At 41.6% G+C, this 25,310-nt stretch overlaps 1 protein-coding gene across 1 annotated transcript in view; it reads left to right on the plus strand.

Moving 5' to 3' along the window:
* The window catches only part of kcng2 (potassium voltage-gated channel, subfamily G, member 2), a 44,438-nt gene extending 26,123 nt beyond the window's left edge, over positions 1 to 18,315 (plus strand). Inside the window, exon 3 of the mRNA XM_086280509.1 lies at positions 17,031 to 18,315. Within this exon, the coding sequence (XP_086136635.1) occupies positions 17,031 to 17,858 (828 nt within the window). The 3' untranslated portion in view covers positions 17,859 to 18,315. The remainder of the gene's footprint in view (positions 1 to 17,030) is intronic.
* Positions 18,316 to 25,310: the final 6,995 nt, after the last annotated feature.

The raw sequence follows: 25,310 nt of genomic DNA on the forward strand, positions 1-25,310 counted from the left end.
AATGCCAAAGCATTCCCAGACCAGCCAAGAAATATAACCTCTCCAGTGTGTCCTGGGCCTGCCCCAGGGCCTCCGCCCAGTGGGACATGCCTGGACCATCTCAACCAGAAGTCACCCAGAAGGCATCCTTGTCAGATACCTGAACCACCTCAACTGGCTCCTTTTGAAGTGGAATAGTACTTTGAGCCCCTTCCGAACGGCCAAACTCCTCACCCTATCTTGAAGGGAGAGGCCCGCCACCCTCATTTCAAAGCTCATTTCTGCCACTTATATCAACAATCTTGTTCTTTCAGTCACTACCCAAAGCTCGTGACCTTAGGTGATTGCGGGGACATAGACTGACCGGTAAATCGAGAGCTTCGTTTTTATGTTCAGCTCTCTTTTCACCACGATGCACCAATACAGCGTCTGCATCACCGCAGCTGCAGCATCAATCCGTCTGTTGATCTTCTGCTCCCCTCACCCAAGAACAAGACCCTGAGATACTTAAACTCCTCCACTTGGGGCAGTAACTCGTGCCACTGACCACTACGCCACCTCCTGCAGGTGGTGGGCCTATAGGAGGGTAGACCTAGGTCCCCTCTTCAACTGTGCCCATGGACTGGGGCATGGTCTATTGGGCCGTGCCCTAGTTCAATACTTATATTTACTCGGGAATTTTTACTTATGATTAGTTCTTCCGAGTTGTGCTTCTGAGTTTATTCTTGGCTTTATGTATCAGGACATAAATAGAAATAATCTGGTCCTTTGCAGGTTTTAAAATTAGGAACGTACAACTTCAGATAAATAACAAAACATGACCTATTACTAGGGATGGGTACCGGTGTCCGGTGCCATGATGGCACCGGTTCTGACATAAACGGTAGTAATCAGACCGAAAAGCAGTGCACATTTCGGTGCTTTATTTCGGTGCTTTTTTTTTCCTGAGCTGTGATACACTTTTAGCCAATCGTTTTACGTTTCTGAGGATAGTAGGCGGGGCCAGGTACGTACGTTCTGTTAGCGCAGAGCTACAGATTAAAAATGTCCAAGGCGAAGCGGTTAAAAGTCTGGCTGTACTTCACAGCAAAATATGCAAACTCGGCAGCCTGCAACAAGTGCTTTAAGCTGATACTGTGATACTGTCAAAGGAGGTAACACCTCGAATCTCATGAAACACCTGGCGACGCATAGCGTTTTTTTTAAAAGCCGAGAAATGCGCCGTATTTGATGGCAGCAGCAGCCGTTCTTCTCTGCGTGAGTAGCTTAATGTTGTTCTTGTGTGATTTACGTTGAGTAGGCTAACCACGTTATTACATTAATGCATGTAAGGTGAACTAGCAAACATCATCATAGCTATATGCGGCTGTCTTCTTGTTTGATGGCAGATACTCCCTTCACCCTGGCCAAAAAGGCTAAAATGACCAAAGAAAAAGTGGAAAACAGTTAAACATGAGAGGTTTTTGGACAAAGTTTGTGTTTTTTCCATTGTTTAAGCACTGCTTCCAGCCAAGAGTGATACCATATATGCCCCATAGCTGCAGAAAAGGCTAACATTGTTATCTTTTTACAAAAAACCAGCTGAACATGAGAGGTTTTTGGACCAATTTTGTGTTCTCCATTCTTTAAGCACCGGTTTGAGCACCGTTTGAGCACCGGCACCGTTTCAAAAGTACCGATTTGGCACCGGTATCGGATAAAACCTAAACGATACCCATCCCTACCTATTACACTGTGCCATTATTTATTTAACAACAATTAAACCAAGATTCAGAAACAGTGTGTGAAAATATAAGTACACCCTTATTCTACCATATGAATTAAGAGGGAAAGGTGGTGCTAATCAGATTAACTTGATTAACTGATCGTCAGCAGGTTTTGGCCGTTTGCTGGTTTGGAGCATTTAGTTTTGCCAATGAGGAATGATAACAGCATTGGTTCTATTATCTTGGAAGGGTTATAAAGCTGTTTCCAAACAAGTTGAAGTCCATCATTCTGCAGTAAGAAGAGTTACTCATAAGAAGATGGTCAACAAGACAGTTGCCAGTCTTACCTGAAGTGCACATCCTAGCAAACCCCAAAGTCTGACTGTGCACAACTCAGAGAGGCTGCAAAAGTCTGAGATCTGAGTGACATCTCAGATTCTGCAGGGTTCAGTGTTAAATTTTAATGTTAAAAGTACAATTATAAAAAGACTGAACAAGTATGGCTTGTTTGGAAGGGTTGTCCTGAGACAACCTCTTTTCTTTAAAAAGAACATGGAAACACAGGCTAGGTTTGGAAAGTTGCATCTGAACAAACCACAAGATTTCTAAAATAATGTCCTCGAAGATAAAAAAAAATTAAGATATTTGGCATCATTTGTTGAAAACTAAACACATCATATAAGCTGTCAAACATGGTAGTGGAAGGGTGATTGGGCGTGTTCTTGCAGCCACAGGACATGGGCACAATGACTGAACTCCTCTGTATACATGAAGTTTCTAGAGCCAGATGTGAGGCCACGTGTCCAACAGCCAAAGCTTTGCTGAAACTGGGTCATGCAACTGAACAGTAATCTTAAACACACCAGCAAATACACCACAACAGAATGGTAGGAAAAGAAAAGAATCAAGGTATTGCGATGGCCAGTCAAACTCCAAATGACTGATTACTGTGGTTGGAGAGCTATCCACAAACAAATGCCTGAAAGCCTCAATGAACAGAAGAAATGTTGTAGAGTGGGCCAAAATTCTTCCACAATGACCTGAGCGGCTGAACGAGTCATACAGAAAGCAGTTACTTTAAGTTATTGCTTCTGAATCTGGCTCTACAAGCTGGTGAATCATGGGCTGTACTGAGTTTTTCATATACTGCTTCTGCATTTAGGCTCAAGTTTTGTTAACGTGCTATGTTGCTCTTCATCTGAGGTTGTATTTACCTCATTTTAATATCTGATAAATACTACTTTTTATTGCCTTCATATATAAAACCTTAGAATTAATTTTTATTTGTTTATTTATTTTATCATGATTGATTTCAGCGCCAATTGTTTGTCTTTCAGAAAGATTCATTTACAAATCAGGACACTCCTAAGTTCCAAACATCAAAACAACAGCTATGGAAATTAAAGCCATTATTTCCACAGGTAGCTTACCTGCCCCATATAGTTACCCAGCTGGAATGTAGTCATTTGGATTCAGAATTAATTGAAAACAAACAAAAACTAAAAGGAAAGGAGGATAAGCAATGCACTTGTTTTACCTTTTGGTTGCTAAATGTAACAGAAAAGCTCCAACTGTGCTGGCTGTAATTTCCTCTCCCTGTGGAGCTGCAAGCACACCCAGCTGAACAACTTCTCCGCACATAAAGAAGGAACATCACTGGCTTTAGCGAGAAGCATTTGCATTAGCAAACATTTCCAGCCAGAGGAGTCTTATCTGCCAGCAACATTAATGGTCACCAGTGAATCCAAGTATGTTGAAAATATATTTTCCCAGTGTGACCACAAAAGAAGAACTCTACTGTGTGGAAAAGATGAGGAATATTGACTTATTCAGTGATAACTCTCAGGGGATATGAGGGTACAATTGTTCCAAAACCTAAAGAAAAATCTAATACAACATGGAAAGGATTTTCAGTGCCAGACGACGAGCTTTCAACTCGTCTAAATGTGCTGCTGAATGCAATGTCAGTCAGACAGAAATGTTTTTCTTTAAGGCAATCATTGTCAGCCCAATTGAAGTGCATTAGCCCTGCTCATAAATGTTAATGCAAATGAACCAGATCTGTGATGGGCTGAAAAAGTGCTGTTAGCGAAAAGTGAATCCTCCGTACCTGCTTCTAGATATAAAGAAACCCGTTTACCCGGTCACGTTGACTTATTTCACCGAGCTATCTTTGTTTTCACGATTTCCTGTTCATGAGTAATAGAGGTACATTTGACCATAGAAGTTAGATAGAGTGAGGGCATACACTTGTTAGGCAACAGCCATCAATACCGCTGCTACTTGAGGTAAGATTAGAGCAGATGAAACCATAATGGCCCCCATGGGGAATATGGCTTGTCAAAGCAGAGAACAGGATATAAATAACAGTGTAAAGACACAGCCTTCTTTTTGTTACAAGTTAAAGTGGATGTAGAGGTGGAAAAATACATTCACGTGTCATAAAGTGCAAATACACACTAGCAGTGCGACTGCTGGTAACACTAGTGCGTAAATATTGATTAATGGCTTTTTCAAAGAGAAAAAGTACGTATGAGTAAATTTATGTGGCTCTCAGACCGCACAAGCCACAAATCAACATGATTAAAATACTTCTGCGCAGCAAACACAAAACTTTTCTCCTTCCATCCCCAAACAGCCGAGTGTAATAAATGTGAACCCATGAGGTACAAAACTGCTTGGGTCGGTGTGGCGCGTGCGTGAGTTACAGCAGTGTTTTCACATTATTGAAAAAGAAATGTATTTCAGATGATTCAATAAATTTGATCAAGCTCAGCAGCGATGGTGGGTTAGAGATTTTCTCCCAGGCAGAGTCAGTGAATATGATTATTATTGTTTAAGTTCCTGGCAAAGTCATCATGATTATACCATTACTGACTCTTGGTTTGAGCTGAATAATTTACCTCCTAATTAAGATTCAACTCAGTAATTATACACAAACACAGAAGAACCGGGGAAATTAGTTAAACCATAAGCTATAACTGCCTGGTTTATGAGGAGAAGGCATGTGATTGATAAGGTATTAGTGTTTGGTTATTATGATAAATTATGACACACGCAGAAGGTCACCATTGGAATATTGGTCTATTTATAACAATTTGTGTAAAATATTTCTCTCTGCTCTGCCTGGTTTCTTTGTATCAGTGAGCACTTTCTGTATCCACTTTCTCAAGCATCCTGGTTACTTACAGTAATCTCAAAACCAGCTTTCAGTTTCACAGATTGCTGTTTGAAGCTTTCAGGAGACAAATCCAGATGAGTATTAAAAAAACAAAACAACAAAAATACTTGAGTGACAGCGTTTTGTATTAAAGGTGACAACCATGAAGCCTGGAGTTACTGGTGAAATGAAACAGGTTAAATCAGCACTAATGGTTATTAAATACTTCATTAAGTGAGGGCGGGTGGGGGCAGGTTGTTGTTTTTCCACAGTTAAAAATAGTTGTATGAATGCATTCACTGCCATGGGCTGTTTAGTTTCCAGTTCACCTAATCTGTACCCAGCTCACAAACGTTTTTAAATTTAGTTTTAGTCGTAGTCAGAAGATCAGAAGATTATAGCAGACTAAACCTAAAGTTGATTAAGTTACCTAAATGTAAGGTGGAAAAATTTGTTGTGGTTTTACTCGTGAGAGCTGCTCCGCATGTTTCACAAAGCATCATATCTTTATTGACATCAAATGCTAAATGTGTCCGTATGTCACAGGCACAAAGGAGATTACTTCTGACTTGATTACTCCCAAATTCGTCCCAACTCAGTTGTGATTGAATCAGGTCTCTCCAGAATATTTTTGTTTGTTGACAAAAGTGTCAGTCAGTGTCAGTGTCACTGTCTATCATAGTTTTTGACCTTTAGTTTTTATTTAGTTATCGTCTTTGTTATTGCCAGACAAAAAAAAAGCTGGTTGATGAAAACTGACAATAATGATTAATGCTTACATGGAAACTCCAGAAAGGAGACCACTGTTACACTTCCATCAGTGAATGTAAATGCTAGTTTTTTAGCTATACTAGGTTCCAAAGTATTCAATTCAATTCAGTTGTATTTATACAGCACCAAATCACAACAACAGTTGCCTCAAGGCACTTTATACAGGGAGTGCAGAATTATTAGGCAAATGAGTATTTTGTCCACATCATCCTCTTCATGCATGTTGTCTTACTCCAAGCTGTATAGGCTCGAAAGCCTACTACCAATGAAGCATATTAGGTGATGTGCATCTCTGTAATGAGAAGGGGTGTGGTCTAATGACATCAACACCCTATATCAGGTGTGCATAATTATTAGGCAACGTCCTTTCCTTTGGCAAAATGGGTCAAAAGAAGGACTTGACAGGCTCAGAAAAGTCAAAAATAGTGAGATATCTTGCAGAGGGATGCAGCAGTCTCAAAATTGCAAAGCTTCTGAAGCGTGATCATCGAACAATCAAGCGTTTCATTCAAAATAGTCAACAGGGTCGCAAGAAGCGTGTGGAAAAACCAAGGCGCAACATAACTGCCCATGAACTGAGAAAAGTCAAGCGTGCAGCTGCCAAGATGCCACTTGCCACCAGTTTGGCCATATTTCAGAGCTGCAACATCACTGGAGTGCCCAAAAGCACAAGGTGTGCAATACTCAGAGACATGGCCAAGGTAAGAAAGGCTGAAAGACGACCACCACTGAACAAGACACACAAGCTGAAACGTCAAGACTGGGCCAAGAAATATCTCAAGACTGGTTTTTCTAAGGTTTTATGGACTGATGAAATGAGAGTGAGTCTTGATGGGCCAGATGGATGGGCCCGTGGCTGGATTGGTAAAGGGCAGAGAGCTCCAGTCCGACTCAGACGCCAGCAAGGTGGAGGTGGAGTACTGGTTTGGGCTGGTATCATCAAAGATGAGCTTGTGGGGCCTTTTCGGGTTGAGGATGGAGTCAAGCTCAACTCCCAGTCCTATTGCCAGTTTATGGAAGACACCTTCTTCAAGCAGTGGTACAGGAAGAAGTCTGCATCCTTCAAGAAAAACATGATTTTCATGCAGGACAATGCTCCATCACACGCGTCCAAGTACTCCACAGCGTGGCTGGCAAGAAAGGGTATAAAAGAAGAAAAACTAATGACATGGCCACCTTGTTCACCTGATCTGAACCCCATTGAGAACCTGTGGTCCATCATCAAATGTGAGATTTACAAGGAGGGAAAACAGTACACCTCTCTGAACAGTGTCTGGGAGGCTGTGGTTGGTGCTGCACGCAATGTTGATGGTGAACAGATCAAAACACTGACAGAATCCATGGATGGCAGGCTTTTGAGTGTCCTTGCAAAGAAAGGTGGCTATATTGGTCACTGATTTGTTTTTGTTTTGTTTTTGAATGTCAGAAATGTACATTTGTGAATGTGGAGATATTACACTCAACAAAAATATAAACGCAACACCTTTGTTACTGCTCCCATTCCCCATGGGATGGACGTAGAGACCTAAAATTCATTCCAGATACACAATATAACCATCCCTCCCAAACAGTGGTCACAAATCAGTCCAAATGTGTGGTAGTGGGCACATCTGCTATATTGAGATAATCCATCCCACCTCACAGGTGTGCCACATCAGGATGCTGATCTGACATCATGAGTAGTGCACAGGTGTACCTCAGACTGCCCACAACAAAAGGCCACCCTGGAATGTGCAGTTTTGTCTCACAGCAAAATGCCACAGATGCCACAAGCAATGAGGGAGCGTGCAATTGGCATGCTGACAGCAGGAATGTCAACCAGATCTGTCGCCCGTGCATTGAATGTTCATTTCTCAACCAGAGAATATGGCAGCACATCCAACCGGCCTCACAACCGCAGACCTCGTGTAACCACACCAGCCCAGGACCTCCACATCCAGCAGGTTCACCTCCAAGATCGTCTGAGACCAGCCACCCAGACAGCTGCTGGAACAATTGGTTTGCACAACCAAACAATTTCTGCACAAACTGTCAGAAACCGTCTCAGGGACGCTCAACTGCATGCCCGTTGTCCTCATCGGGGTCTTGACCTGACTCCAGCTCGTCGCCGTAACAGACTTGTGTGGGCAAATGCTCACATTCGATGGCGTCTGGCACGTTGGAGAGGTGTGCGCTTCACGGATGAATCATGGTTCACATTGTTCAGGGCAGATGGCAGCTGAGAATGTCCCAGTTCTTGCATGGCCAGCATACTCACCGGACATGTCACCCATTGAGCATGTTCGGGATGTGCTTGACCGGCGTATACGACAGCGTGTACCAGTTCCCACGAATATCCAACAACCTCGCACAGCCATTGAAGTGGAGTGGACCAACATTCCACAGGCCACAATTGACAATCTGATAGACTCCATGCGATGATGTGTTGCACTGCATGAGGCAAATGGTGGTCACACCAGATACTGACCGGTTCTGGGTCCCCAGACCCCCAATAGCGCAAAAAACTGCACATTCCAGGGTGGCCTTTTGTTGTGGGCAGTCTGAGGTACACCTGTGCACTACTCATGATGTCAGATCAGCATCCTGATGTGGCACACCTGTGAGGTGGGATGGATTATCTCAATATAGCAGATGTGCCCACTACCACACATTTGGACTGATTTGTGACCACTGTTTGGGAGGGATGGTTATATTGTGTATCTGGAATGAATTTTAGGTCTCTACGTCCATCCCATGGGGAATGGGAGCAGTAACAAAGGTGTTGCGTTTATATTTTTGTTGAGTGTATATTGGTTTCACTAGTAAAAATAAATAATTGAAATGGGTATATATTTGTTTTTTGTTAAGTTGCCTAATAATTATGCACAGTAATAGTCACCTGCACACACAGATATCCCCCTAAAATAGCTAAAACTAAAAACAAACTAAAAACTACTTCCAAAAACATTCAGCTTTGATATTAATTAGTTTTTTTGGGTTCATTGAGAACATGGTTGTTGTTCAATAATAAAATTATTCCTCAAAAATACAACTTGCCTAATAATTCTGCACTCCCTGTATTGTAAGGTAGACCCAACAATAATACATACAGAGGAAAAACCCAACAATCATATGACCCCCTATGAGCAAGGACTTTGGCGACAGTGGGAAGGAAAAAAGTGTGATTCAATGCAGAGAGGTCTATTAATACATAATGAGTGAGAAAGGTGACTGAAGAAGAAATACTCGGTGCATCATGGGAATCCCCCGGCAGCCTACGTCTATTGCAGCATAACTAAGAGAGGATTCAGGGTCACCTGGTCCAGCCCTAACTATATGCTTTAGCAAAAAGGAAAGTCTTAAGCCTAATCTTAAAAGTAGAGATAGTGTCTGTGTCCCGAATCCAAACTGGAAGCCTGAAAACTGAAGGCTCTAAAACATAGGTGTCAAACTCTGGCCAATGACCTATTAACTGTTGGACCAGTTCTTAAATGAAGTTTCAGCATTTGCCTTACACATAACCACTTGACTAAGGTTGATGAACTTTGGTTCAGTAGTTTTTGTGTTACTGACATGATCACATGTCAGTTTTACCTTGATGGAGGCATAACCTAAAAACTCTAAATGAAAATGAATTATATTATTCTTGGACCTTGAGGATAACCTCATTCTCCTCAGTTCCAACGATTCTTTCAGTTTGGTGCAAATGTGTCACTTTAAATTAAAAACATATAGTAAAAGACTAACAGCTGTATGGTCGACAGAGGCTGTGGATTGTGAATGAAATTCAGTAGTTTGAAGACAAGAGAGGCGCTAACTGTTTTCAGTTACCTCAGCTAAATCAAGCAATGGCAGCAACTACCAGTGGGAATCAAATATACCACTGAGGTGCACTGGAGCAGTGGCACCAAGCACCACCAAACTGTGAGGTGTAACTTGTAGAAGTAGACAGAGTAGTAAAACTGGGGCATATTGTTTTGAAATTGCAGGTTTTCTTTAAATGACTCTGGTGGTTGATTGTCTCTTTGCAAATCATCACTCATTAAATTAGAAAAATAATAATCAAGAAATCATAGCTTCTGTGGTGTCAGATTTGTAAGGGAGTAGGGTTAATTGAGCCTTTCACTTGAACTTTTATTTGCAGCTTTTTTGCATTTTCTTGAACCTAAAGAAAGGAAACCTTTTGGAGGCATGTTGTTTTACGCAGTGGTTTTATATAATCTGGCCCAATTAAGCTCCAGTTGAGTCTGACACCCTTACACTAGAGGGCAACTGACACAAAGTCCATTATAGCAATCAACCATCAGCAAAGGGATTGCTTTGTAGCTGATGGAGTATAAATAGGATGGAAACCTCCTAAAATAAAGCTGGTGATTGCCTTTTAATTTTTTCACAGCTTGCAAACAGCTGTGGTGACCAACCGGTCCCCCAGACACTGAGCATTCAAGACCATTAACCTCTGGGTGACCACTTTCGACTGTGATTACACAGGTTGTCTGGTGGTGGACAGCCAGACAGTTTACTCGCTCTCTGCTGACTGGATCACTCTCAGGCAGTTTTTGCATTAGCGAACTCGAATCAACTGGTTGGCAACTGGCTGTATTCTGATTTTATTCCTGTATAAAAGCAAGGCTCTGAATGTAAGTAGTCAATGTGAACTTCGTCATCTTTATCAGACAGAAACAGATTTGTGATTTCCATTGATTTATGACAGTTAATTACTGTATTATCACAGACAGATTGCATGTAGTTGTAAAATGGACTCATTCAGTTGCAAGCTGATAGCAGACTGACTCCATCTTATTTCCATTTTATCATCATCTTGATACACCAAAGTCACTCTGAACGTGGTAACTGACAGTGCCACTCACTGCAGCCTTGTCCCTGTCTTTAAAACAGTTTATTCATTTTTTCACATGGTTGCAATAACTTTGGCACCGCAGTCTCCAATCATTATTTTTCCTAGTGCAACTGTAGCATTAAATATATCTAACCAATGCAATGAGTTTTCATAAATTTAGTGTTTTATTTATTTTTTGTTAGCCCAGGTCAGACCCTAACCCTGTGATGGGATAGACAAGACTAAAATAAGCTCTGACTTCCTTGAATTTCCACTCCCTGTTTCGTATCTACAGTGTGTTAGACAGCCCCAGACTCTTTCCACTAATATTTGCAGGGAAACAGCTGTGCACTATTTCCTGACCAAACTGTTTGTTCTCATCCTTGAAGCTCTTTTTTTTTCAATAGAAACAAACCTTGCAGTTCAAAGACACTTCTGACAGAGCACAGCCATACAAGAGAGATAAATCTCTCTTGTATGGCTGTGTGAGATGGTCTTATTGCTGCTCCTTGTCGATGATGCGGTGGGTGATGGGGGGACGATGACGCAGTAGAGCACTTCTGAACAATTCAATCTACTCACTGGCCACAGAGTGCAGCAAAAGACCAACAAGAATGAGGCAAAGACGATGCAGCACAAGGCAACTGTCAGCATGCTCAGTGTTTTCCACACGACAGCTCCTCTGTGTTAGTGTTTGTGATTTGTGTAACAGTTATTGTGTACATCTCTGTGAGAGTTGCCATTGCTTTCAGACGCCGTAGTGGACACTTTGCACCAACAGTGGGCACATAATAGAAGAAGAAAGGAGAAAAATAAAGCTGCATGTCAAACCTTTCATAGTGGCTGAATGTTGCCATTGTACAAGTGTCCCTCCATTCTTTTTTGTAATTTTTAAAACCTGGTTCTTTGATTGTCATGCTAGTTTGCCCCCATAGGCATTCCTCTCAGTGATGGTTGGATTTTCACTCCTTATTGCTTTTTGGCCATTCAGAAAAGCTGTGGCTGCACAACATTTCAGTAAATCTAGACTGAGTTAGGAGTTTTTGTGCAAAGAGGAAACATAAGGCAGATGCAACTTTGTCTTAATATGCTTTTACAGGTAAGTCATTGAAACTGTTGGTGACAGTCTCTCTCCTCTTGTATCTTAGCTTGTTTCTGAGTTTTCCAGGAGAGCGCTGTCACTGCAACCATGGTAGCAGGAAGCATGGAAGTGCATTTACACCATGGGACTGATAATGTTTTCACATATTTACAGGGCATATTTAAGATTTGGTCAGGTGTTTCAATAACATATAATGAGTTTAATTCAGCTGGTGATCAACAACAAAAGTTTCCAAGCCAGAACCACTGACTGGTAATAAAGCCATAACCATCTTACCAGACAAATAATTACAATGCTGTTTTCCAGTCATGCTGGCATTTTGTAATGTAAAAACTGCTCCTTGAAAAAGCTGACCTAATCTCAAATGTTGTGTGTTGAGGTGGAACTTGCTGTCTTGCAGACAAAGATGTGGGAATCTGCCAACAACCAAATCATCAATGCAAGGTTTTTGGTGTAGCACATTCTTTGCAAATGAGCTTAGAAAGAAAAGCATCTGGACTTCTTTAAGTAGCTTGAAGACGTTTCACCTCTTGTTCAAGACGTTTCTTCAGTTCTAAGGTCAAATGGTGGAGATTTAAGATTTAATAGATTTAAGCCCTATCAGAGTATCCCACAAGAGGGACATGGACCCCCTACCTCTTCTTAATCACACGAGCCAAGGTGTGAAATGGTAAATGGTAAATGGCCTGTATTTATATAGCGCTTTACTAGTCCCTAAGGACCCCAAAGCGCTTTACATATCCAGTCATCCACCCATTCACGCACACATTCACACACTGGTGATGGCAAGCTACATTGTAGCCACAGCCACCCTGGGGCGCACTGACAGAGGCGAGGCTGCCGGACACTGGCGCCACCGGGCCCTCTGACCACCACCAGTAGGCAACGGGTGAAGTGTCTTGCCCAAGGACACAACGACCAAGACTGTCCAAGCCGGGGCTCGAACCGGCAACCTTCCGATTACAAGGTGAACTCCCAACTCTTGAGCCACGATCGCCCCTACACCCGTGAAAACGGGTGTAGGTCACAATCAGCCAAGGTTTCGGTGGTGAACCCACCATTCTTTGCAAATGATTGTCACCAAGTGAAAGGGCATCGACCGTCTGCAACCACTGGCACCAGGTGGTTATACCATGTCCAATGTGGCCGACAGATCACAAGTAGTGTGTGCAAGACGTGTCCTGAGGAACCTCAATAGCTGCTGCTCCTTCATGTTGGAAGGAGCTGATTGAGGTTACTCAGGCATCAGATCCCCATGGCTCTTGAAATCTTCCAAGTGGTGAGAGATTTTTCAATTAGGGCCCAAACATGCTGGAGAAATGATCATACCTGGCCAGGTAGTGCCAGGTGTTGCTGAGACAATGCCACAACCTGACTCCAGGTGTTGGAACGATTTGTTTTGATTTGTTGATTTGACATGAAGATGATTTAAAAAGACAGAATCCATCTATGAAAGGCATTCTCTTAAATTCCCCAACTTGTCTGAAATTCCTTTGTGAACAGGTAAATTGCTGTGCGGAAGAAAAGACCGGAGTTTATCTGGGTGGGAATTACACACACAGACACTCGCTGCACATGGTAAAGCCCAGTGAAGTGAACAAATGAGAATAGTAAATTGATCCATTAAAATCTTGGGTGTGCCAAAGACAGGAGCAGCTCAGTACTTGAAGTGTGCCTGTTTGTTATACGGAGCCCACTCCAACTTACTGTGCGTATCAAAGGTTAGCCGTCGCTTCCTGCATTGTTTGGTTTACATGCTTGTCTTCAGCTGTGATGGGGTCAGAGTCCCCTGACTGCTGAGATGAATAATTGCATGCTTTTAATTTGATCCTCAGCGGTACATCTATGTACATCAGAGGCTTTTCAGAGTGGAGAAGGAGCAGAAGGGAGTGGAGAATGCACTCAGCCAGAAAGCCTCTGACAGAGAACAATACATATACACTGGTCAGATTCAAACGAAGGGATGGCATCATCAATTGCAAATGTGTCACAAACAGACAGATTCCCCCGTGGACACGGAAGAGCAGAAAAACAAAGGAAGTGCGAAGCATGCTGGTTGCCATGTGAAAATGAGCGTGTTCCTTAAGGATTTGGATAGTAGCACACTTATTTGTTTTGGCTTCAGACTCATTACTTTGGATGTGAAATGACAGCATGTGGTTAGAGGGTGGATTTTAGCTCAAATTTGAATGGCCGTGCTGCAATAACACATGAAGCTTCAAAATTGCCATGTGATGGTTTGCCACGGGAGCATGAGGACTAAAAGATGGATTCCCGACAGAGGGAGAGTTTTAGGCACACACACTTACAGATTTCTATTTTTATTTAATATTTAAAAAAGCTAACTTTACTGACACGACTCACATAGCTGTGGGTAGTACACCAAAGGGGATCAAATGATTGCTTTTTCCAAATATGTAGCACATAAACTGTAAATGGGTATGCACTTATTTTTTCAGAGAATACAGTTATATTTAGCACAGTATTATAGTTTCTGCAAGCTGTCCAAATCTTCCTTAAAAGAGAGAACAAAGCGGTCGAAATTGGCTGATAATTCTCCCAAAAATGAAGCTGATGGTATTCTTTTAATCTAATAGTTATTGTGTTATTTCATATTTCTCAATTGGAGTGTGAAGCCTAACCTTTTTATCTACTGTCAACTGTTTTATGGAGATTATCTTGTGATGGGAGTCATATCCACTTTTGAAATGTATGGGATGCTGTCTCTGACTTCTTATAAGTTTGCTTCCAGACCAAAAAGTTACATGACACAATTTTATAATTTTCTTAATACCACCTTGGGACTTGCACCCAAAGCATATGTTAGTCTCTGCACTACATCCCACCCAAGAGGTAACGACACGAAGTGGGAATCTTGGCCTGTCAGTCCAAACTGGAAAAACTGATAGAGCTCAGAAAGGCTTAGTTGTTCCTGTCCACATGCTTCTATGTCCTCGAACTCCAGCTTGCCCTTGATGGTATTTTTGCTCTTGTGCCGCCTGGAAATTTATATTTTTGCTTTGATGATAAACAGCTCTTGATTGAATTGTCATGAGCTTTGATGAAAGAGGATAGATTGTAATGATTAGTGACCTCCTGACACCAAGAGGTTTAAAGTTTCAATCAAGATTCACATTTGTGGTGTTAGGAAAAATATTACAAATTGTAAGATTGTCATCCTCAGAACTAATTAAAAAAAATGATTTCAGTATCAGAGAAAAGTTAAACAAAAAGCGATTATCTGAGCCAGAGAGAAAGTCTGTGTGATGCTTGTGCCTCCTATTTGTACTATGACAAACTTATAATTGTGACACTAACAATTGTTCAATTGTTGTTAGTTTTAGATGCATCTCTCACACACACACACACACACACACACACACACACACACACACACACACACACACACAATAATGATGAATAATTCATTCATTTTGTTCACTGCTTTCATTTGCGCTTGGCTAACACTGCACTGCAGTCATTGGATTAACTGAATCATTGAAAACCATGAAAACAATCCGGAGCAGTGTTGTCAGTGTTGTTCTCCAGTATAAAAGCAGTAAATATGCACCTATCCTGCACACTGAAAAAGAGTAAAGGTGTACTGTATGTATTAGAGTGTAGTTCCTGCATATGAAACACGCTGTCATCACATCAGTATATGACAACTAGGAAATAAGAACAGATTGTTATTTCAGAAACCCACTGCCTCAGCCATGACTAGCAAACATGGCTGTATACTAAAAATGTTTCAAGGATTAGTCAGTTTCAAGCATCCCATCATTTCATCACCCCGACCTGTCGCAGCAGATGGCTCCGCCCCTCCCTGAGCCTGGTTCTGCTGGAGGTGTCTTCCTGTTAAAGGAGAGTTTTTCTTTCGCACTCTCTCCAAAGTGCTTGCTCAAGGGGGGATCATATGATTGTTGGGTTTTTCTCTGATGTATTATTGTGGGGTCTACCTTACAATATAAAGCAGCTTGAGGTGACTGTTGTTGTGATTTGGTGCTGTATAAATACAATTGAATTTAATTCATTCTTAGTTTTAAGATTCAGTTAAACTGATGACAAATGGACTGGTTCTTAGCACTTTTCTACTCTTTCTGAGCACTCAGGGTGGTTTATGGCACCCCCCAACTCCATTCCTTGTAACTGTGTACTTCATGCCTAAAGAGGAAGGTGATGGTTAGCTGTAAAGCCACTTATTACTGCCTGCAGTGTGGAGTTCTGGCTGTTAGCCTGCAGATTTCTTGCTAGCTGAGTGATGTACAGTAAAAACTCCATGTCTAGTGAAATATGTATGTGGGTAAGTTTGATGTCAAGCTACAATTTTGCATTCAGTTGCATTCAGACTGGACTCTTCCATGACATGTTTCCTGTTCAGCAAGACTGAATAAACTGCTTAGTTTTCATGTTACATTCTTTTAGAAATCCTAATATTCAGCATGATTGCTGTTTACTCTCATTTAATATGTGACCTCACTTTTACTTTAGTGGGTTATTGCTTCTGCTGCTGTTTTTACTGGGTGAAAAATTGCAACTCCAGCTTTGCCTATCAGTCATTTACATGGTCCTTAATGGGCTTAGCGAGTTTGATGTCTCAAGGGCAAAAAACCCTGCTATTTGCAAAGCAGAGTTTATACTCTTAAAAATGCATGAGGCTGACTGAGCAAATGCGAAGGCAAATGCAAAGGCTTACATATTCACCCTTGTGCACATTCCGACACAAATTCAACACCCCAGTGCTTGTAGATGGTGGCTCTAATGGGCTGCTGAAGTTGCCATATGTTTGCTGTATTTTGTCACTGTTTTGTATCTCCTCATATTTGAATGTAAAACCACAGAAACTGCAAAGCAAAGAATATTTCTCGGCCATTAATCACACTGAGTCATGTCAGAAAAATGTAAAGTATACTCACACACTTTATGTTTTCAGTTTGCTCCAGGGGTAACTTTGACTTAATCAAATAAAGTCATCTCTTATAATTATATTTTTAAATATTCATGAACTCTATTTCATCAGGCTTGGAAAAATAGATGATTTTACAGTAGATTATTATGAAAAGAGGTGTTTCATCTTAAAAATCCAGCATAGCCTCATTTGTCGGGGACTCTTCACGTTAACACTATCTTCACATTGTACACCTCTTAAAGCCTTTTGTTTAGTGCGGTTTGATGCGTGACTCAGTGAGGTTGCCTAAATCAGATAATCAAAGCGTGTACTTATAAGCTTCATGAATCTTTCAGCACCTTCTCTGCTGTGTTTTGTTCTGTGAGAGGACAGACACATTTTTGTTGTCAGAGCTTAAGTGGCAACCTCGGCTGTCAATAACAAACCCTGTAGATGAAATAACAAGCCTTAAAATACCTTCTTAATGACTGGCTCCATGCTGTGTCCTAACCTCACCTTCATCTAAAACACTTTTGGATTTGTTTCTCTCGCTGAAGGTTGTAACACTTGTCTTTGTGTTGTTGTTGTTTCCCCCTCCTCTGCAGGGTGAGTGCTCCCAGAGATGCTATAACATCTTTGTTCTGGAGACAGTGTGCGTCGCCTGGTTCTCCCTGGAGTTCCTGCTGCGCTTCATTCAGACTCAGAGCAAGTGTATGTTCCTGCGTACGCCTCTAAATGTCATCGATGTGGTAGCCATTCTTCCCTACTACATCACCCTCATCGTGGACTCTCTGTCGGTGGGTGGGAAACCTGCAGGCTCAGGGAACAACTACCTGGAGAAGGTGGGGTTAGTTCTCCGAGTTCTCCGAGCACTACGGATCTTTTACGTCATGAGGTTGGCCCGCCACTCCTTAGGCTTGCAGACCCTCGGCCTAACAGTGAGGAGGTGCACGCGTGAGTTTGGCCTGTTGCTGTTGTTCCTGTGCGTGGCCATGGCTCTTTTCTCACCACTCGTTTTCCTAGCTGAGAGCGAAATGGGCGCAAAGCAGGAATTCACCAGCATCCCTGGTAGCTACTGGTGGGCGGTCATCTCCATGACTACAGTCGGTTACGGGGACATGGTGCCCAGAAGCATCCCTGGCCAGGTGGTGGCGCTTAGCAGCATCCTGAGCGGTATCCTCCTCATGGCCTTTCCTGTCACGTCCATCTTTCACACCTTCTCCCGCTCCTATGTTGAGCTGAAGGAGGAGCAGAGCCGGGCGCTCAGGCAGAAGCCAGACTCGCAGGACAGCACCAAGTCGCAGAACAGCGAGGACTCCCAGGAGACGGACAGCTACCATGGCATTACAGAGGCCACGGCTTCAGCCATACAGCGGAGAAAGTCCATGGCTGCTCAGAGGGCAGCTGAGATCAGAGCGTCCATGAAGACTTAGCCTCTCTGTCAGCCTGTCTTTTTTCAAGCGGGAGCCACAGAGGCTGATACCCAGCACTGGGACTTCAAAAATGACAAGCTGCGGCACTGTGAACAGGGATGAGGTTTTCTCTGTTGAGCTCGGGGTTTCCGCTTTGAACGTGTGAAGCGCTTGTGCACCAGAGTGTGTCTGAATTTCACAGGTTTTACAGGAGAGCCGCAGACGAGGTCTTTTTCATTTTTTACAAATCTGATTTTAAAATATAGGAAACAACACAATATTCACACTTAAATATCTTTAAAAAAACAAAAACAAACCTAATGGACCGTACTCTCACTGACTGTGACTCAGTTTAGTCTCTGAAAAGAAAATCTGCTACTAAAACACACGTGTTCTTGTTTAGACCTCAGAATAATAGTTTATGTTCCTCATGTAGCTGCATTGAGTGGATTGTGTGAAATAAAGGTGTTTGCTGAGATTTTAAACATGCAGTTTATTATTAAGATCTCAATTCAGTATTTAATTATGTGTTGTATGATCTCAGTGCATTCATTTCCAGTGGAACACAGCTATTTACTCTCAACATAATGATATAACACTCATTCATCCGTCAGAGGGCTTTTCAGTCTGCTGGGATGTTTTGTTGTTTTAATTGGCAACTGACAGGAAGATTGTTCCCACATTGGCATCTCCATTAAAAGGCTTTGCCTGATGCACAGGGAGATGCTTCAGTAGCATAGTCTGATAGTTCATGCGTATATGCTTATGACTGATACCAGCCTCATGTGTTGCCAAAAAGCAAACTAGAATAAACATTAGCTTAGCTTAGCATAAAGACTGGAAATGGGGTGAATACAGGCACGATCTGATGCGATGTGTTGGTGCTGTTCCTGGATCATCAAAACTATTGTTCAACATTGCAAGTGATCATTTGCATAGTCGTGATGTAACCATTTTGTTTTGTGTAAACACCACACACCAAACCTTAACCCTCACCTCATAACCATAAAGACAACCCTAATTATAACCTGATCACCTAACCCTGACACTTAACTGCCCCCTTTTCAGGATGTTTTCTTGAGTGAACATCAGCAGATTTTTCCATGTCGTAAAACTATGACATCATAACAATGTGATTGGTCACTTCTAAACTGGACCGACATTGACTATGATGATTCTGGTACAACACCAACACTGGGATTAGGTACAGCTGAATACAGGGCTGGGTTAAGCCTGCTATGTTAGTGTGCACAGCAAGAAAAAAATAATAATCCTGAGCTAGTGTTGTGGTGGTCAACAGCTGAACACAAAAGGGAACCAGCTGAAAGTTGGAATCTAGACAAATATACATTCTAATCATATATCTGAAAGATCTGGAAAAAAAACTCGAGACTTTTTATTATCCTTCAAAGGTTTTTTTGGTTGTTGCTAGCTGAGTATAGTTCCCTGTGTATTTGTTTATTAAAGATACTAATGTTTAGCTCAGATTATAATAGCTGCCGTTATAGTAAAAAAGAAAGAAAGAAACAAAAACAAACAACTTTTGGACACAATTTTTTGTCCATATGAAGGATAGTTTTTCAATTAACTTACTCTAACACTGACACATGAAGATGTCCACCCAGGGTCTCCCAATCTATCCACAAAAGCATTCACGTGAAGAAGGTCTTGTTGACCTGTGACAAACATGGACAGGTCTACTGGCAGCAAAGTGGCTTTCAAAGAAGCAATGTGTGTGTGCGTGTGTGTGCGTGTGTGTGTGTGTGTGTGTAGTAGGAAGAGAACTGAAATATAAATATAAAAATGTGTGAACATAACTCACAGCGGGAGAAACACACATAGGGAGAAAAGCTGGCTGGAAAAGGGGCGACTGGGTCAGTCAATGGGCTTACCAGTATCACGAACTCATCATTACAGCACAGCAAGATCTCAGATTAACCTCCTAAGACCTGAACTCTTCCACAGCATGCATTTTTAATTTCTCTTGATATTTGGGCATATTGGGACCCGATGAATATAAAAATAAAGAATTACCAGATTTTTTTTTTTTTACCTGATTGAGAGCCACATGTGAGGATATTCGTTTAAAATTTCGATAGAACAGTAGCAGTATAACATCCTCGTAAGTGGATATCACTTGGTCTAAATAACCCAAAATGTGATGTCCACATATGTAGACGCCAGGTCCTAGGAAGTTAATTATAACTGCATATTTCATTAAAGCTTACATTTTTAATTCTAAATTAATTTGCTCCCTAGATGAAGGTTGTATCCTTTCAGATGCTACCATTATCACCCCCCCCCCCCCCAATCTGTTGTAGCAGATGCCTGCCCCTCCCTGAGCCTGGATCTGACGGAGGTTTCTTCCTTTTAAAAGGGAGTTTTTCCTCCCCACTGTCACCAAGTGTTTTCTCATAGGGGGTGGTCTGATTTGGGGTTTCTCTGTATTATTGTAGGGTCTTTACCTTACAACATAAAGCGCCTCACAACTGTTGGTGTGATTTCGTGCTATAGAAATATAGTTGAATTCAAATGAATTAATATTGCTATTTTGAGCCTAACTCAATTCAATTCAATTCAATTCAATTTTATTTATATAGCGCCAAATCACAACAAAAGTCACCTCAAGGCGCTTCATAGATACAGAGAAAAACCCAACAATCATATGACCCCTATGAGCAAGCACTTTGGCAACAATGGGAAGGAAAAACTCCCTTTTAACAGGAAGAAACCTCCGGCAGAACCAGGCTCAGGGAGGGGCGGGGCCATCTGCTGCGACCGGTTGGGGTGAGAGAAGGAAGACAGGATAAAGAAATGCTGTGGAAGAGAGACAGAGGTTAATAGCAGATATGATTCAATGCAGAGAGGTCTATTAATACATAGTGAGTGAGAAAGGTGACTGGAAAGGAAAAACTCAATGCATCATGGGAATCCCCCAGCAGCCTACGTCTATTGCAGCATAACTAAGGGAGGATTCAGGGTCACCTGGTCCAGCCCTAACTATATGCTTTAGCAAAAAGGAAAGTTTTAAGCCTAAGCTTAAAAGTAGAGATAGTGTCTGTCTCCCGAATCCAAACTGGAAGCTGGTTCCACAGAAGAGGGGCCTGAAAACTGAAGGCTCTCCCTCCCATTCTACTTTTAAATACTCTAGGAACAACAAGTAGGCCTGCAGAGTGAGAGCGAAGTGCTCTAATAGGGTGATATGGTACTACAAGGTCATTAAGATAAGATGGGGCCTGATTATTTAAGACCTTGTATGTGAGGAGCAGGATTTTGAATTCAATTCTGGATTTAACAGGAAGCCAATGAAGGGAAGCCAAAACAGGAGAAATATGCTCTCTCTTTCTAGTCCCTGTCAGGACTCTTGCTGCAGCATTTTGGATTAGCTGAAGGCTTTTCAGTGAGTTTTTTGGACATCCTGATAATAATGAATTACAGTAGTCCAGCCTGGAAGTAATAAATGCATGAACTAGTTTTTCAGCGTCACTCTGAGACAGGATATTTCTAATTTTAGAGATGTTGCGCAAATGGAAGAAAGCAGTCTTACATATTTGTTTAATATGTGCGTTGAAGGACATGTCCTGGTCAAAAATGACTCCAAGGTTCCTCACAGTGTTACTGGAGGCCAAGGTAATGCCATCCAGAGTAAGAATCTGGTGAGATACCATATTTCTAAGATTTTCAGGGCCGAGTACAATAACCTCAGTTTTATCTGAATTAAGAAGCAGAAAGTTAGCGGCCATCCAGGTCTTTATGTCTTTAAGACATTCCTGCAGTTTAACTAATTGGTGTGTGTTATCTGGCTTCATGGACAGATAGAGCTGGGTGTCATCAGCATAGCAGTGAAAATGTATGCTATGTCTTCTAATGATGTTGCCTAAGGGAAGCATGTATAATGTAAACAGAATTGGTCCTAGCACTGAACCCTGTGGAACTCCATAATTAACCTCAGTGTGTGAAGAGGACTCTCCATTTACATGCACAAACTGGAGTCTATTAGATAGATATGATACAAACCACTGCAGTGCAGTACCTGTAATACCTACAGCATGTTCTAATCGCTCTAATAGGATATTATGGTCGACAGTATCGAATGCTGCACTAAGGTCTAGCAGGACAAGCACAGAGATGAGTCCACTGTCAGAGGCCATAAGAAGATCATTTGTAACCTTCAATAAAGCTGTTTCTGTGCTGTGATGAGCTCTGAAACCTGACTGAAACTCTTCAAATAAACCATTCCTCTGCAGATGATCTGTTAGCTGTTTGACAACAACTCAATTTAATTTCTTTAAATGTATTAAATATTATAAATTAATCCACCAATGAACATCACACAAACATAATAAAGTAAAAATATTTTTATTTGTGCAACTGTACTATGTGCCGATCTGTGCTTTTCTATGTGAGACTTGAAGACGACGTCTTTTACAAATGGCGATGCTTCTTTCCCACAAAAATGATTGGTTAGTAGGCGACATTAATCTGTTAACCGATGCATGCAAGGTGTGAAGCAGAAGTTGCCATGGCAGTGGATCCCAGTAAGAGGTTATAGCTATTAAGTTTTTAGCCACCTTTCTCACAACTGACCACCCAGAGTTGAACCTGAAATTATGTGAGGCTGATAATACAGGCCTCTGATTATGAACCAAAGATTGGTGTTTTTTCAAGAGAAGAAGTGACAAAATGTATCACCAGTGATACCTGTATTTATAAGTACATGAAGTTTGTTAGAGAGCAAGCACTCCCCAAAAGAAATTCTAGTTTTCTTCTCTTCAAAGAGGCTGACTAACTCTGACAAGTATTAAACATCCACCTTCAGGCAGTTAAACAACAGATCCCGGGAAAGCTTCATTCAAAAAGCAGTAACAGCTATTGTAAATAATTTCTACACCCTCACATGATTTCATGTAATTCCACAAACAATGCTTCATTTTCTTCATTTTCTCCCACTCGAGTGCCTGGTACTTTGAAGCGATACAACAGCAAACCATTTTCCCAAACTGTTGTCAAGCCGGAGGCGTCCAAGCGTGCTTGAAAGTGCAAATTAGGTTCAGGTATTTGCAAAAGGCCGTACAGGTTGCAAGGACGTGCTTGCCCTGGATTGCAGTCACTGGATTAAAAAATGTCATTAAAAAGTGTGAAAATACTACAGAGGGAACACTCTTAAAACTACTACATAATATTTCAATGGAAATAGAGTTTTGATGAGGAGCAGATGGTGTGTTTGAGTTTAAAAGGGTTTGTGCTTTGAGTCATAAATCCATAGCCTGAGGAAGTCTCTGACAAAAATGTGATAAAAATGATAATGAACACAGTCCCGTGTGAAAGGCTTAAACAATTTATTACACAAGTGCTTCCTCAAACTTGCAGAGCTGTATGTGATATACTCACGAGGTACGTGAATCAGGACTGGTTTGATTGTGGTTTGACTTCTTGTTTTCATTTCAGGTCTGTCACTGATAATAAATTCATTCAGTTTTCATCTATTGTTGATTTAGGCACTCTGTTTGGAATTTTAGCTCCAGTCCAGCTGGATTCCATCTCTCAAACCAGGTATGAGGATAAGTCTTGTGGCAAAAAAGAGGGTTAGATGTCTTTGGGAAAACCAACGTGGTGCTCTGTGACAGGGGTGTCAAATGTAAGGCCCGTGGGCCAGATTCAGTCTGAGAAAGACTCCAATCTGGCCCACCTGAATGCTTTGAAAAATGTGAAGGAAGATATAAAGTTTTGACTTTTAACTAGATTTTCTATAGTGTAATTAGAAACTTTCAGTTTTATGATCACGGGTGTGGACAACGAGCTACCAGGACTTTTTCTGTACACGTTTATTCCTTGCAAATTGAACCCAGAGTCCAGATTTATTTCATGTACTACAGCAGCATTTCTATATCGTGTAGAAAAATTACATACTGTTATAATTGTTTTCCTTTTATTAAGATTTTGGCAGGATTAAATGTGCAGATAAACTTCTGTTCTGCTCTGTTTACCGTGTGATTTACAAGTCATTAGCCTGTGAATGTGCAGTCTCCCTTGGTTTCTCACTCAGATCCACCCCTCGCATGTCATCTCTGCTTTGAAAACACCACGAAAGCAACAGAAAACACTCAGCTTGACGCTTCACAATGGGACCTCGCTGACCACTGTGTGAGGCCATAGTGCAGTAACAAGCAGCTCCTGTCTGTCTTCCTTCTGATTGGCTGCCACTCACCTGGCTGGATGGCCGCAGCTGCTTCTAAACACGGTTGATATTGTATATATTGCAATTAGCCCAGAATTTTTTCATAACTCATTGACCTGGATACTGGAGGTAGGGACGTGATCAATTCAATTCAATTCAATTCAATTCAATTCAATTCAATTCAATTCAATTTTATTTATATAGCGCCAAATCACAACAAAAGTCGCCTCAAGGCGCTTCATAGATACAGAGAAAAACCCAACAATCATATGACCCCTATGAGCAAGCACTTTGGCGACGGTGGGAAGGAAAAACTCCCTTTTAACAGGAAGAAACCTCTGGCAGAACCAGGCTCAGGGAGGGGTGGGGCCATCTGCTGCGACCGGTTGGGGTGAGAGAAGGAAGACAGGATAAAGAAATGCTGTGGAAGAGAGACAGAGGTTAATAACAGATATGATTCAGTGCAGAGAGGTCTGTTAATACATAGTGAGTGAGAAAGGTGACTGGAAAGGAAAAACTCAATGCATCATGGGAATCCCCCGGCAGCCTACGTCTATTGCAGCATAACTAAGGGAGGATTCAGGGTCACCTGGTCCAGCCCTAACTATATGCTTTAGCAAAAAGGAAAGTTTTAAGCCTAATCTTAAAAGTAGAGATAGTGTCTGTCTCCCGAATCCAAACTGGAAGCTGGTTCCACAGAAGAGGGGCCTGAAAACTGAAGGCTCTCCCTCCCATTCTACTTTTAAATACTCTAGGAACAACAAGTAGGCCTGCAGAGCGAGAGGGAAGTGCTCTAATAGGGTGATATGGTACTACAAGGTCATTAAGATAAGATGGGGCCTGATTATTTAAGACCTTGTATGTGAGGAGCAGGATTTTGAATTCATTTTAACAGGAAGCCAATGAAGGGAAGCCAAAACAGGAGAAATATGCTCTCTCTTTCTAGTCCCTGTCAGGACTCTTGCTGCAGCATTTTGGATTAGCTGAAGGCTTTTCAGTGAGTTTTTTGGACATCCTGATAATAATGAATTACAGTAGTCCAGCCTGGAAGTAATAAATGCATGAACTAGTTTTTCAGCGTCACTCTGAGACAGGATATTTCTAACTTTAGAGATGTTGCGCAAATGGAAGAAAGCAATCTTGCATATTTGTTTAATATGTGCGTTGAAGGAAATATCCTGGTCAAAAGTCAACACGTCTCAAGGATCGCTCTAATCAAAGTTGCACACAATAATCACCCAATGGGTCGTCACTCATAGTGTGCTCACGGTCAATGGCGAGGTCATGTTCATCAT

Source organism: Aulonocara sp. 'chitande type north' Nkhata Bay, linkage group LG22, assembly GCF_057382095.1.
Source record: "Aulonocara sp. 'chitande type north' Nkhata Bay isolate Kocher_YH1m ecotype deep benthic linkage group LG22, A_spYH_male_GT1.1, whole genome shotgun sequence".
NCBI classification, from domain to species: domain Eukaryota; kingdom Metazoa; phylum Chordata; class Actinopteri; order Cichliformes; family Cichlidae; genus Aulonocara; species Aulonocara sp. 'chitande type north' Nkhata Bay.